Below are 14736 nucleotides of genomic sequence, written 5' to 3'. Positions count from 1 at the left end.
AGAACTGCTTCCTAGAAGCCAGGGCAGGGCTTCCCAAAGGGTATTTGATGGAATTTTAAAAGCTTCTAGAAAGCAGATGTGGCAAGGGCTGAATGTAATATGCTGCCTCTCAGATTAGAGACTCATAAAATGTTGGCATTTTGAAGACTGAGGAGGGATATGGAAGGCAAACAAACTGGTTTCATTTTGTGTAAGTTAGCGTCTTCTAGAACCCCCTTTCCACTTAACACCCAGCAAACCCCCCTAAAAAGGCTGTGGGGGTGGGGGCCTTCCCTCTGGAGACCACTGATTGGCCAGGCACTACTCTGACAGGGCACAGGGCTTTCCCTCCCATACTCAGCTCTGCCCAAGATGCTTTCTCCCAAAGCCCTGTCACTTCTACTCCACCCACCTCTTTGCCGGTCAGAATTAGGTGCACAGTTGAGTGTCTTTCACCATTCCCTTTTTCCCAAGACAGACACCCTTAGAAGGCCAGGTGGATGGTTATATACTACTTTCAGCTCCTAGCCTGATGCCAGGGAAGCTGGAGTTCCTCTACGTGACCAGAGCTTGCCTTGGTGTCAACTTTGTGATTTTTTCCCCCTGAAAAGTGCCATCCTTTCTTTTTCCTGGGTAGGGCAAGCTATAACAGCTGCTATAATAACATTTCTTTGACTTTTTTTTTTTACTATTTTTTGTGAAGTTTAGAGTCAAATAGTTCTATAAGGTTCATTACAATAGTCAGCAGTCTTCCCACTACCCTCTCCTTAGAAACAACCACTTTCATCTCTGTTTGCTGGTTCTTTTGGTATTTTCCTTAATATTTCTAATATACTTTATTTCTACTTCTGGGCATTCCCTTTTCAGGCTTTACCTACTGACTTCCCACTAAGAAGATGAGCTTTTAATACCCTTCCATCCCCAACCCCCCACCTTCTCAAGGTAAGTGTATTATAATTTTGTTTAAATCATTATTAAGTGTTTACATTATGATACTATACCAAGTGCTATTTACAACTGAGCCATGTAGTATTCTATGATTACTCTTCCTTTCTGTGTAGATTTTCTACCTTTCTTGGATTTACTATCTTGGTTTTCGATGTGTTTATCATTAATTCAATCCTAAACTAACTACCAATGGCCTACAGATTCTCCCAAGACATTCAAATACATCAAGTATTTATCAATATTATCTTCTTACAGACATTTCTCCAGAGGATCCTCCCAAGCTACTACAGTCCACGCTGGCTGGCTGCCTTCCATTCTTGCGGCACAGCTGTCATCATGGGACCTCGCTTCACTTCACCCTGGTGACTCCTCTTGTCTCTTTTAAGTTGGATCCCATTTCCTATACCCCACATGTCTTCCCCACTCATTTTGATGGAGCATATACTCTAGCAGATTTTACTTTATTTTTTTTTACTATATCTTTATTGATTTCAGAGAGAGGAAGGGAGAGGTAGAGAAAGAAACATCAGTGATGAGAGAGTCATTGATCGGCTGCCTCTTGCACGCCCCCAACTGGGGATCGAGTCCGCAACCCAGTCATGTGCCCCGACTGGGAATCGAACCGCGATCTCCTGGATCCTAGGCCGATACTCAACTGCTGAGCCACGCTCGGCCGGGCTACTTTATTTTTTAGTATGTTTCTCTCAGCCAAATGGTCCCCTCTAACTTGCCACCCCCTTGGTTTGCAGGCAAACTGAACGACAGATTTACTCTGTGCACTGGCATGTGGGCTTCACAGGCCTTCCTCCACTCCCTGTCCCCCGGGAGCTGGCAGCACCTGCTCCCCTTCCATCCTCTTTTACAGGCAGCGTCCAGCGGGGCAGGGCCTGGGTCTGCAGTCAAACCACCCGAGGTTCAAATCTTGGCTCTGACACTTATTCCCAATTTATTGACCCTAGGTGAGTCATATAATGTATCTAAGCCTCCAAGGTCTAATTTGTAAAATGGGAGAAACAGTAGCTCACAACACAGGGCCTGGCACAGGGCGATGCTCAATAAAAACTGCCTGCTTGGCCACAAAGACCAGTCTAGCCTAGGATTCCTCCTGTACTAGGAGCACCAAAGGGTTTATGAGATAGCTTAGAGGCACACCTTGGTAATTCAGGAATTGATCTAAGTCTTTCCAATTACTTCTTTACCACCTGTCTACATAACACATTCTATATTTACACTTCCCACTGCATAAGGTGACTTTTTATGTATCCAAAAATACCGTCTCCTTCCAGTGTCAAGACTCCTGATTTCTAGTACTGTATAGTTTATAGTACATGCCTCTTTCACCCTACCCACACTCTACAGACTGACAGAACCTTATCTATTTTCCTCTCCACCATGGTCTCTCAGATCAAAAAATCTTAATTTTTCCACTTTAGCCCAAGGGTATTGGCTATATTCTATCAATAGCAGCAGGCATGGAAAGGAGAGGAGCCTAACCACCAAGGCTCCTTTTAGCCACAATCCCAGTCCTGTGACATTGGTGACGTATGCACCAGCCACACGACTTAGGGCCTTCTCCTTGGGGACTCCCAGGAGCTGGAACCAGGGCATCAGGGTTGGCAACTATTCAGAAGTGAAGTGGGTTTGGCCAGCAGAGCCTAGCACAACCTCTGGATTCTGCCTCTAGCCTGGGAGATTATTTCTTTTGCTTTCGGATTGCTGACGAAAGTCCTGAACTTTCCAGAGAAAGAATTGCTTGTAGGTCTGCCTCCAGGGCGGGGCTGGGACAGGGTTTGGGTGGGGATGAAGGCACCAGCTCACTTCCACAATTACTGTTAAGCAAAAGGCTCAATCACCGGTCATTCTAAAAAATTCTCTGATGGGACAATACCAGGAGTAAAAGGGTATTGGTAAACCAATAACCAAATTATTAAAAGGTTATTCGTAAACCAATAGCCAAATGATAAAAAGCAGTATTTTCATTGTGAATATTCCAAGGGTGGAATGTGATGACGAAATAGTGGAATAGTGTGGCTGAAGTAGATAGAGTGAAAAAATTTACGTTAAGATTAAGGGATTCCTTAACTAACAATTAACTCCTCTGGGCACTAAGGACCTCCACCCTCAGCCTCCGCTCTGACTTGGGTGGGCAAAGAGGACCCCTGCTCTCCTGAGCCCACTCTAGCCAGAGCCCCTGGATTTCCGTTTTGTGAGACACTGAGTCACTTCCTCTCTCCAGGTCTCACCTCTGAGCCTTCCTTTTCCCTTCTCTGGAGAAGTGACTCACTGCTGAAGGGTTGGGTGACAATGAATATCAAGGATGGGCGATAAAAATACTCCTGATTGTGCAACTCGAGGATAAGGGGATGTATTCTGGATGGGGAATTCAACGCGCTGGCCACGAACTCCGAGGCTGGGGTGTTAACAATGGCCGTGGCTTCATCGCTTTGGGGAAGTGGAGCAGAGAAGGCAGTTCAAACAGAAATTCACCGAGCCAGATGTGCTGTGGAGCCCCTTGTTTTGCCCTTTCAAACATGTATTTCTGAGATAGGCACATAAAGGCAGGCACTCAGCATGTGGATCACAGAGGCCTGGGTCCTTCCTCCACAACTCTGCAGGGCCTGGCTAAGGCCCTGACAACAGGCCTGTTTCTTTCTGGGTTTTCTCTCCAGTGAAAACAAGTATACTTCCCCAGCGTGGGAGGGTGAGGGAAGCCAATGTGACAGATGCAGGCTCCGGGCTGACTGCTGCACTGACGCCGCAGACCCCTTAGAACAGGGTCACCGAAGATCTCCCTGCATGAGAGCAGTGATAGCAACAGCCCAGCTGTTTCCCCAGATGGAAACTCACCTTCCTTCACCCAACTCACTGGATGCAAACTAGATATTTTCTTCTCCTAATTAACATTCATGGGCTTCTAAGATGAGCAAAACAAAACACAATTTACCCTAAACCATGACTCCCTAGCCAGGTCACAAGCTATTCAAGATTCAGGAAGAGAGGCATCAAAGTCACCCCATCCAAGAGGTCAAACAAATGGAAGCAGAGACACTCATAAAAGTGAAATCTGTGTGTGTACATGGGTGCGTGCTGGAGGGAGGGTGCAGCTGAGATTGTCACAGCAGAATTCAAAACTTCAATTCTCTGGGCAATTAAGGCAAAAAGGAAAAAACACACCTTAAGAGCTATTGGTGCAATTCCAGAAGACCAAGAAACTTGGATCAGCAAGGTTGGTTAGTCTGCTTTTTAAAGGTGCCTCAACTACAAAGATCTTTTCCCACAGTCAGGAACCTTCCCGCCAACACGTGTCTACACACACATCTGAGCCCTGCCTTCTGTAGGAAAGTATCGGCCCATAGAGCTGCCAAAAGGTCCCCAACTTCAGTCAATGAATCACTGGCAGAGGGAGGAGGAGGTCCTGGGACATTGCTACAGGTTCCCAGCACCAGAGTAACAGTTTATAGAAATGCAAACCTCCCCACATGATGCACTGGGCAATTACATCCTCCAATTCACTGTAAAGAGGCTGGGAGCAGACTCCACAGAACATTATATGTTTACCCAAGCAGCCTTGGACAGAGAAGACACCCAGTGACTTTCCCCCCAGGTCCGTACAAGTGTTGGCAGGCACAGTCTCTAAGCCAGGCTCTCCTCAGTGGCACAAAGGAGCTGCTTCCCAAACTCATCTGGGCAGGCAGTGGGAAGAAAGGCGCCAGCCAAGCCCAAGGAGGCTTTTCTCAACTGATCATCTTGGGAAAAGCCAGATATAAATTTCACGGCTGGAATGCAAGGGTTGTGAAATGCTGGAAGAAGCCCCAAAGAGGGCCAAGGACTCTCCTTCCAGGAAGGCGGTGGGTGGAGGGCTGGCCAGGGCTAGTGGAGAAGAGCAGGTTGCTCAGAGGAGTCTGCCTTTCTGGGACGCAGGAAATAGGCCTCAAGGAAGAAAGAAAGAAATCCCTCACCTCTGACTCTGAGGTGGTGGAGGGGCCAGAGATAGGGTTGGTTTTGTTTCTGAATATGAAGAAAACAAGGCTCTGTGTCAAAAAGTGGTTCTGATATAAATGAGCCAGTTATGACAAACACAGCTCGTTATTTCTGGGAGTTGGAGTCATGAGGCTGACAGCATGTCTTCCTAGGGTTAAATATACACAGTAAGCTTCTAACACCCAGCTTTAGCCTTATCCTTGATGTCACGTGAAAGGTCTCTATTCATGCTCCAACTAGTTAGATAAGACCCACCAGTGAGGGTTACTACCACCTCAGAGACAGTCTTGTGTGTCCCTCATGGGGTCCATAGCCATGGGGCAAGGAAGATCACACTGTGTTAATGACTAATAGACTGTCATAAGCGCCACCCTTCTCTAACCTTGAGCGAGTTGCTCATTAGCCTCTCTGTACCTCAGTTTCCTCATCTATAAGATTATCTACTTTATAGAGTGACTATGAGGATCAGCTAAATTCACATGCTATAAAGCACTTGGAACATCACTTGGCACATATTAGGTGTGGTTGCAGTGTCAGTTGCTTTTGAGGTATGAAAAGAGCAAGTACCTGCCCGGCCAGGCGTGGCTCAGCGGTTGAGTGTCGACCTAGGATCCAGGCGATCGGGGTTTGATTCCCGGTCAGGGCGCACACTCAGGTTGCGGGCTGGATCCCCAGTCAGGGGCATGCAGGAGGCAGCCAATCAATGACTCTCTCATCATTGATGTTTCTATCTCTCTCTCTCCCTCCCTCTCCTTTGCTCTCTCTATAATCAATAAAGATATATTAAAAAAGAAAAAAAAAGAAAAAAAAGAAAAGAGCAAGTACCTGACTCCCCAAGTAGCCCAGAGCCTAGCTGCTAACGTCGAGACTCCACTGGCTCCTCTGAACTGCAGCTTCCTCAGGCCACATTCAGACTCACGAAGCCCCATGCATATGAGGGTCCCAGGCCAGAAAGCCTGGCTAAAGGAAAATCAGACGTGTAGACACAATAATGCCCGTGCTGGTTGCCCGCCCCCACCAAGAAAGGAGCAAACACTGGTGCCAGCACATTTGGGGTTGACTTTCTCAGTCGCAATCCATGTGGTTTATCTGAAATGGGGTCAAGTCCCAGAGAGGGAAGCACAGATATTACAACTGTGCTTGCTTATCTGAACTGAGCCCATCGTCATCGATCCTGAGATAATAGGGAACTAGAGTCTTGAGAGACTTGAGGGGTGTATTGGAAAATGTTCTTGGCAAAGGAGGAAGAACCATTTCTCAACCAATTGCTAACAAGTTAGTTAGTAATCAGCATACTGAGAACCTCAGAGGAAATGTTCCAATTCCCTCCAAACTGCAGATTCCAGCACTTGGGAGACCTGACTGGGTACTTGAACTGCAGGGAAGGGAGATACCCCAGAGGGCTGGCACCTCTGGTCTATTCCCACTCATCTCTCTGTAGCTCAGCCAAGTCAGGCCAAAAGGTGGAGGCTGCAGCCTCTGCTTTGTGTCTACAGACAGCCCTCAGACCAGACCTGATGTCCACTGCCCAGTCAGAAAGCGCTATATGTGTGCATCCAGAAACTTAGAGCCTTGTGCCTCTTTGCAATGTCATGGGGGCATAGCAGCTGGAAGTATGCCCAAGACAGGGAGTGAGAGCTCAGACCTACATCAGATTATACAAGAGAAGCAAGTGGGGTGTGTCTCCACGGGAGTCCCTGCCCTTTTGCCCAGAAAGCCGGACCTTCCGCAGCTGGATGGGCCATCTGGACTAAAACTGTCTGAAAGTTATAGGCAATCTGCTTGAGCCTTTAAGCCTTCAACTACCTCCCAGCCTATCACCAGTGCTAACAGGGCCTAGAGGGAGAAGCCAAGCTCAGGGCACAAGAAGAAGTGTGGCCTTGGGACAGGGTCCAGATCCACAGGTGGAGAGTCTCCAGATGCCTCATGACCCAGCCTGGCCATCTGCTGCTGCCAAGGGAAGATCACGGTGCCTTAAGCCAGCTACTTCAGGGTAGCTGGCTAGAGAAACCCACTGGCTGGAGTTGAAAACTGCTCTGAGGCGGCAGTGGAGTCTTCTCCTGGCTCTTGCCAAAGAGCTCGATTCTCATGGCTTCTGCATGGTGAGCCCTCTTAGGCAGGCATATCCCCAGAGTAACTCTCCTATTCCACAATCTGCTCCCAGGTTGCATTTTAAACCAGCTACGCCTCCCTGTACCATCCCGGCCAGGTCTTTCCTCTGCTTGTTACAATTCCAGGGTGCCTTCAGGGTCCATATCTCATGCTCTTCCTCCTCTGTGAAGCCCTCCCTAACTACTCCTGATCATGCTGACTTGTCTTTTCTGCAGTGTATTAAATCACTACCACTTCTGGGGCTTGTGGATCAGCATTTGGAGCTAGAATTGAAAGAAGTGGCTATTTCCAAAATATTGCACCTATAGCCAGACTGACACCAATTAATTAATTAGTTAAGTGGTTCATGTGCCCCCCCCAAAGAGCCTACACCCTAGGTGGATCCCTGGGTCCTGAGCCTGCCACACAACAAGTGTGTAATAAAGACTTTTTAGAAGAAGGACGGATTACACTGGTCTTACAGTGAGCTGCTTCCTTTTTAGTCCAGAGCACAGCAACTTCCTCCCTGGCAGGCAAGGTTCCTGCTCTGGCCTGCCAGCTCCCAGGTATCCCCTGCCAGCAGCTATTCCCTAGAGCTGCCCTGGGACTAAGAGCAGAGAGGGGGGTGCCCAGCTCCAGCCCTGCCCACCATTTGGCCCCTATCAGAGGAAAAGAGGTTAGCAGGAAACGGATCTGACCTTAGGGTGGCCACAGTCTCTTCCAAGGGCTATGGAGGCCCCTGGACAGGCAAAAGAGGCCTGCAAGGAACTTCCCTTCCCTGCCCTGGGGCCCATGGAAGGGAGGCAGGAAGAAGGGCCTCAGCAGCAGGCGTCCAGTATGAGGCTGGCCAGACAGTGAGGCCCCTGGGGTTGCAGCTATCAGCCGGAGACCAGGCTCCAGGAAGGAAGGAAGGGCAACTCTGGTCGAGGCCGAGATAAGGGGGAGCCGTGCTCAGCACAATGGGCTCCCACAAGGCTAGGAGGCCCCAACTCAGATTTTGCCCCAATTTGGCCTCCCGTCTGCTCACACAGCCCATGTAAATATTTACTTATGTTTATATTCCTGCTCCGCTGGGTCCCCTCTGAGGCCTTTTCCTATCTATGACCCACAGATCTGTGTTCCCCAGACCCTGGGCCCAGCCAGCAAGGGCTATCAGCATTGTTTTCTCAGCAAGCCACAGAAACAGGCCCTTCAGAAAAAACTGTCCCCTTGTCCCAGTCCTGGGACATTGCTGTCAGGTAGCTGTACTAACCCCTCTGTTGGTAGGGAACTTACGGGGCTCGGTCATGGGTAAGGCCATTCTGCCGCTGAGGGTTGATTGGTGGAAGGACGGGCTTGCTGTTGATCTCAAGTCCTCTCCTCAGGGTCTCCCGGATCTGCTCCGTATCTGCAACAACATCACTAAGTTGTCTGGTGGCCCCTTGGACTCCCAGCATCCCCCAACCCTGTTCCTGGAACCTGGTTCTGCAGACATGCTGGGGAAAGGCCCCCATGAAGGCCCTGAGCCTGCTCTAGGCACCAGCAGTGAGATCTGAGTGAGCATGAGGACACAGGGCTGATAGGCACCATGTTCTCAAGAAACTTTTGGTCTGAAGAGGCCATTCGTGTAGAAGACAAGGGGTGGCCTCTGGACTTCAGATGGGCACCCTCAAGACAGGGCTCTTCTTCACTGTACTTTCCCTTCCTGAATTACAGCCCCAGCTTTAACTTTAACATAGTTCCAGACAGTGACTGCCAAGGCCTATGCCACTGACCAAGACCATCCACAGCTCTTGCCCACTGGAATGGGTGCCAGTAAGGGCTGCAAGTGCCCTGCCATGAATGGTCAGGTGTCTCTTACACAAGCTTCTGGATTCTGGGTGGCCAGCTGGTATCTGGTCCTGCCACTCCTTCCCTGTGGGTTGGGTCAGTGAGATGCTGAGGTCATCTCCCCACCCTGACCCAGGGTACCCTGCCTCTCCAGGAGTCTGGCAAGGGCCAAGAGACGAGAGAGGAGTCCCTGGATGGGATTATTTCTTTGCAAGGTGCTTTGCTGGTCTTTGGGTGAAGCCTACTAGCCTGGTCCCCTATACTGAGATTTTGGTCTAAGACTTAACAATTAACACTAGCTGCTCAAAGGATGGGCTCAGAGTGGATGACAGAGGTGATTATTAATTTTTCTAACTGTTTGACTTGTTACAGTAGCATGGGTTACTTTTATAATTAAAAAAATATCCAATAATGGTGAAATTTTGGAATTCCTCCTTAAATTACCTCTTTTGTCAAAAGCAACTGAATGATTCCAATAACTGTATATGTTCTCTTGGAACTCCCATGGGCTTGGCACACCATTAAAACAGCAGGAAGAAAAGAAAGAGGTCAGCTATTTGTGCTAGGGGTTTAAGTTGTTCTTCATGGAACGAGAAAACCTTTCACAAGTGCAATCACATATGCAGGCATTTTATTCAGGAGTGTGGGTATCTTACTTTTAAAAAATGAGAAAAGGTGGAAGAATAGACAAAGGAAGAAAAAGAAGCTATAAATACATATATTTTTAAATGGCTGCTTTTCTTTCGGAGTTAGTTATGGATGCCCTTTGCTAAAAACCACAATTGCTTCTATAGCCAAGACCAACATGATGAGCTTCCAACAAAAGAGCCATATCCTCCTTCTCTAAGACCTCACCCAGAATGCAATGGGTACAGGGTCCCCTGCTCACAGCCCCTAACACTGTATCTGCAGGACAGCAGGACAGGGAAGTTTGCAAGCTGGCCTCACACTCAGGCCTCTCTTGTCTAAGGCCTGGGAGGGCCTGAGGCCAGAGTGATCCTTGGGTCTGGCATGGCTTTCAGGCCAGAGCTGGGCCCTGTGTCAATTCTGTGGGTGGCCGATGCTTGTTCTCTTGTACTTGGGTGGACTGTGGCCTTTTCCTGTAACTGTTCTATGGCTTCCACTCACCTCCGTGACCTCAGATTGCAAGGGATAAATCTAAAACACAATGGTCACTGCTGATGGTGTATTTGAAATACACACAGGAAACACAGGAGAAATGGGTCAGTAAAGCTCCCTTAATTCCACCCTGCTGGAAGACTCCACATGCTGTTTAAATCCTGCCAGGAAAGAAACTATTGAATGGGCTATTTGTGTTAGAGACCCATCCTATAGAGCCTGAAAACCAGGCCTGGGGAAAGGGGAAGAGGAAGGCTGGGTGAGGGCTCCTACCTTTGCCAGAGAGCCGTCGGGGCTGTGTGCCTATGCAGATGCTCCGGCTGTCTTCGTCATCCTCAGGGGGCCGGCTCAGGTCATCCCAGGCACACTTGGCACTGACACCGCTTAGATTGGAGCCATCCGTCTCGATGCCTTTGTCAACTCTCTCCTGCTTAGAAAGAACCAAAGAGCCAGAGTTCCTTCAGCTAACCGGTGGCCCAAGGTCAACACCACCTTTCCAGTATTTACTGAGCCCTTGTAGATACTGTGCACGGGACTTGTGCTAAACAAGCAGGATCTCTGATTTTGTTCTGCCCTGGTTATTAATGTGTGATGGTCTCTGCCAGCCACCAGACTCCTCCAGGGGAACCAGGGGTTAGGGGAAGCCAGGAAGAAGGAAAATCCCAAGGGAAGCTTCTCCTCTATCATCAATCTTCCAGTAAAATGACCTTCACACCTGTTTCGGAGCCTCGACTCTGCTCACCCCATGCAGGCCTGTGTTGCTGACGTAGCAGAGCCAGGAACTACTTCCCAGAGGAAAGAGACACTCCTTCCTCTCCTCCCAGCACCCAGGAAGAACCTCCCCAGCGGCTGCTACAGAGGAAGGGTGGGAGCTTGCCAGGACTCAGGTGGGAGAGGCCAGGACTCAGACCAACTTCTCCCTGGCTCCAAGTCTGCAGTTACCTCTTCTAACAGCAGGGGGTGTGATCACACAGTGAAGCGCCACCAGAGAGCAGCAGGGCAGGACTTCCTGCACTACTAACTTGTTTGGCAAAGGACTCTGGATGGAGTTTCTTTTCCATTTCTTGGAATGAAATGGGGGCCTGGAGGGCAGTGACCATCTGAAGGCCCCATCTGAGGTCCTGTCTTCATGCAGGCCTTGGCACTGTTGAGTCCAAACACTCTCCAAATGGCCTCACCAAATGGCCTTGAGGAAGAGTTGTACCTAAACATCCTGGGGTTTCTGGTAAAACCTAGTTCTGTGATGTTGGGCTTTGGATTAAAGGTCATCTGGAAGGCTCTAGTAACCTTGCTCATAAACAATCATGTGGGCCAAACAAAGCTCCTGAGTAAGCACCTCAATAAGAGTCTGCACACCTTCTCTGCAGGCCTCCACAGGCACCAACTGGCTGCTGGTGGGCCAGGGAGCCTATCTGGGGAAGCACAAGGTAATCTTACATAAAGTCCTTATTTCTTGAGACCAGGCCTTGCCCTGGATGCCTCCCTTTCATCAATCACACTTTCCTCCTTTCCAGTGCTACCATTACCCTGGGCAAAGCTGGGCTTCTGAGCAGTGACAGGGACAGGCTGATGAAAGGGAGAAGCTCTGTGCTCCAGGCAGGAGCATGTGGGCCCTAGTTTTCTCAGGGTAGAGTCTGAACTCTTCCCTCTTTACTGGCCATCTGAGGCCCCTCACTGAAGCAAAGAGCTAAGAACACCTCTTGGCTCAACTAGCTAAAACCACTTACTTTATAAGTAAAAAAGAAACAGTTAAGACCCAGAGAAGTTAAGGGACTTGTTTAGGCATATGGCTAGCCAGTGGTAGAGCCTGGAGTAAAGGAACAGGAGCCAGCTCTAAAATGAACAGCTTGCAAGCAGGCCCCAGACTGGCGCACGTGAGCACAAGAGTTCCACTTGGCGCACAGAGCCACCAGGAAAGAGAGCTGGACTTTCTCACCAAGGTCTGCCTGCTTGCTTTTAAGGACCACTAGGTGCTCTTGGTACTGCTGGGTGCTCTGCGGGGAGCCTAAAGATTAGGAAGAGAACTATTCTTGGCATGCAGAGAAAAGACAGGCTGCTTACCCTACTAGTTCAAAGGACCAGGTTCTTTCTCAATACTTGGCACTTATGACAGGGGCAAAACAACTGCCCATAGTGTCCCATGCTGGATCCCAGTGTGGCTGTAGAACAAGGGCTTAGGGAAACATACCCTTGGTGGTTCCTGGTTCTTGCATAAGTAGAAGCTACAAGGAAACCAAGTTTAAAGTAGAGATAACAGAGGATCCTGGCAGTAATTTGAAAACTTCAGTGTTAAAGGCATTAGGAAAATAGAGGCGCATCATTTGTGAAAGAGTAGGGTTTCCCCAAGAACTCACAGATCTGAGGTAAGGAACGCAGGACTGCTGGCTATGTGTCTCCCTGCTACCTCTTCCCTGCCATCCCTTGTCCCTCTAGAGGCCACGTAACTCCTCGCAGCTGCCTGTGTCCTACCAGATTTTTAGAGGCATAAATAGTTCAGAGATGGCAATGACCTGCAATTGGCAGGGGGAAAGGAGAGGCAAACACGTGACAGGAACATTATTAGCATCTGCTGCTCCTGCTTCCTAAGCAGCCCATAAGAAAGGAAGTTACGTTCTATTTGGCTTTCAAAATTCATCTGCATGCAAAAAGAGTGCTTCTTCTAAAAAAACCAAAGACGACACTAAAACTATACAGCTGGGCCACGTGAGTGGGCAACTGCAGGCCTGTGTGTATAAAGACTTCCTTTACACATCAAGAAATGCCCACCTACCCAGGGAAGGAGCTTGGTGTCTGACTGTTCAAGATGAAAATGTATCTAAAAAGGGGATAAGATCATTAGACCAATCAGGGCTCCCCACTGCAGCTGGGCTGTGGGGTCATCACCTACTCTATTGTAGGGTGGTGGTGGTGGCAGTGTTCTTTACAAAAAGGGGAAGTGGGAGGGTGAATACTGGGAAAGCAATATCCATTATGTTGATTTAGTTGCTGATCTTATTTTTTAAAGTCAGGTTTACTAATCATGGCTTGCATAAAATAAAATTATCCTTTTTAAACGCAAAAATACATGTGTTTGAGACCAGTTTTCCTGGCCTGAAATCTCTGCTCCCTTATGTACTCTGCAGAATTCAGGGGACAAGTTCCAAATCATGCCGTATTTCTACTCACTTACAAATAAAGCTCCTCATTTTCCCAGGATGAAAGCCAGTGTTATTTGGAAGAGGCCTAGGCACAGTGTGCTAGAAAGGTTTTCCTCACTCAAGACATACTTGCAGGTGTGGATCGATCTCAAATATGGTCTCTCCCCTCCGCATGTCAGTTATCAGCCAGGGGCCGCCAGCGCTGTGGACAAAGAAAGGGGCAGGAGGGTCTGGGCTGGGCCTACAGCCTGCCCTGTTTGCTGCCCCAGGCCCAGAACAAAAGGGAATGGTTAGTGGTCAGGGGCCATCAGGGACCAAGGTGTCAGGAAGCCCTGATGTGAAAAACCAGTGCCTGAACAGCAATGTAAGGGAAAGCCCACATGTGGGGGAAGGAGGGAGTCCCACCCCCAGGCCTGGGAAGCCAGGCACCCACCTTGTAAGGAGGGGGTATACTCACATGGGCACCGTCCGCAGCAGCTCCAGGATGCCCTGCCCGTTCCACTGCTGGGCTGCATGGAGCTCCTCAGTGCAGACACCAACAATCTGAGACCAAGGGAAAAGATGCCATAGTGCGTTAATGGCCATTCCTCCCACCCATCCAAAGGTCAGCCACCCAGGCTCTGTCACTGTCACTGTCACCTAAAGTGATGGGACTACAGGCAAGATCTGTGCTCAGGGGTTGGTGCATCCAAAATGGGACGGTTCCCTTAGACGGAAACAGTTGCCTGGCCAGGATATGGATGGACCCATAGATGTGGCATTGAGGCCTGATTCTTGTCCTGCTGTGATAGGTCAGGTGTCTGGTGACACAAAGTCTAGCCCTAGAGTGCGGAGGAGAAAATCAGGGCCCTGCCAACTCAGAATGGGTCCCCAGCCTGTGTCCCTAGAAGTAAGGGAGGTCCAGGGAGATGTTCCTGTTTCACCTAGGATCATGGGGAATGTAAACAGATTTGGAGACTCTTCAAGCTCAAAACAACAACCAAAGGGCCTAGCAGCTGGTGGAAGAGCTCCCTTCCTTATCAGGGACCTTTAGTAAATCTCAAGGGAAACGATTGAATCTTCACATAGAACCCATCAGAATCACAAGGAGGCCCCTCTGCAGATGGGATGGACGCATACCCCAAAGCTGCATTCCTGCTGGGAGTTACTGTGCCTGAGGCTGCCTGGGTCTTAACTAGTTAACAGAAACACCCTTCCTGGAACGCCTGTCAGATACACCCATTCTCTCCTACCCAAATGCCCCTTCCCTTTCCCCCTTCTCCCATCTCAGCAGGTTAAATCAGACCATCTGAATAGGCCTGACTAACAATCTGAGGCAGGAGAAAATGGAAGACGAAGAAAATCTCCTGGTCCTTTCACCTCCCCTCTACCCAAGCCCTCTGTCCTTCCAGGACTTTTCCTACAGGGAAGGCTCAAGCCCATGTCCAACCTGTGCCTCACCTGGAGGAAGGTAACTACCCCAAAGGGTGTCTGCACGGGCTGCATCTGCGGATCTTCTGTCAGCAGCATGTGCTGGATTCTTGACTCACTGTTATCCAAAGGGCTGTGCCAAGACACATGGTCCCCACTGCAGAAGGTGTTCTCTGTGGAAGAGACAGGAAGATCCTTAGTGTTTGAGGCCCTGCATCAGGCCTAGAACTCAACCTGGGATCTGAGAAGCCCAGGCTGGAAG

General features: G+C 49.2%; 1 protein-coding gene across 2 annotated transcripts in view; it reads right to left on the bottom strand.

Moving 5' to 3' along the window:
- Positions 1–14736, bottom strand: part of SUFU (SUFU negative regulator of hedgehog signaling) — an 88093-nt gene that overhangs the window by 22866 nt on the left and 50491 nt on the right. Inside the window, exons 4-8 of one of the 2 annotated variants that reach the window (XM_016219938.2) lie at positions 14505–14647; positions 13522–13607; positions 13194–13266; positions 10201–10357; positions 8275–8386 (exon numbers count right to left, since the gene is read on the bottom strand). In XM_016219938.2, coding sequence (XP_016075424.2) covers positions 8275–8386; positions 10201–10357; positions 13194–13266; positions 13522–13607; positions 14505–14647 — 571 coding nt within the window. The remainder of the gene's footprint in view (positions 1–8274; positions 8387–10200; positions 10358–13193; positions 13267–13521; positions 13608–14504; positions 14648–14736) is intronic. The other variant, XM_016219939.2, reaches the window with a different exon arrangement.

The sequence above is a fragment of the Miniopterus natalensis genome, chromosome 14 (assembly GCF_054644295.1).
Source record: "Miniopterus natalensis isolate mMinNat1 chromosome 14, mMinNat1.hap1, whole genome shotgun sequence".
NCBI lineage: Eukaryota > Metazoa > Chordata > Mammalia > Chiroptera > Miniopteridae > Miniopterus > Miniopterus natalensis.
Note: the sequence above shows the minus strand (reverse complement) of the source record. Positions and strands in the feature narration are given on the sequence as shown.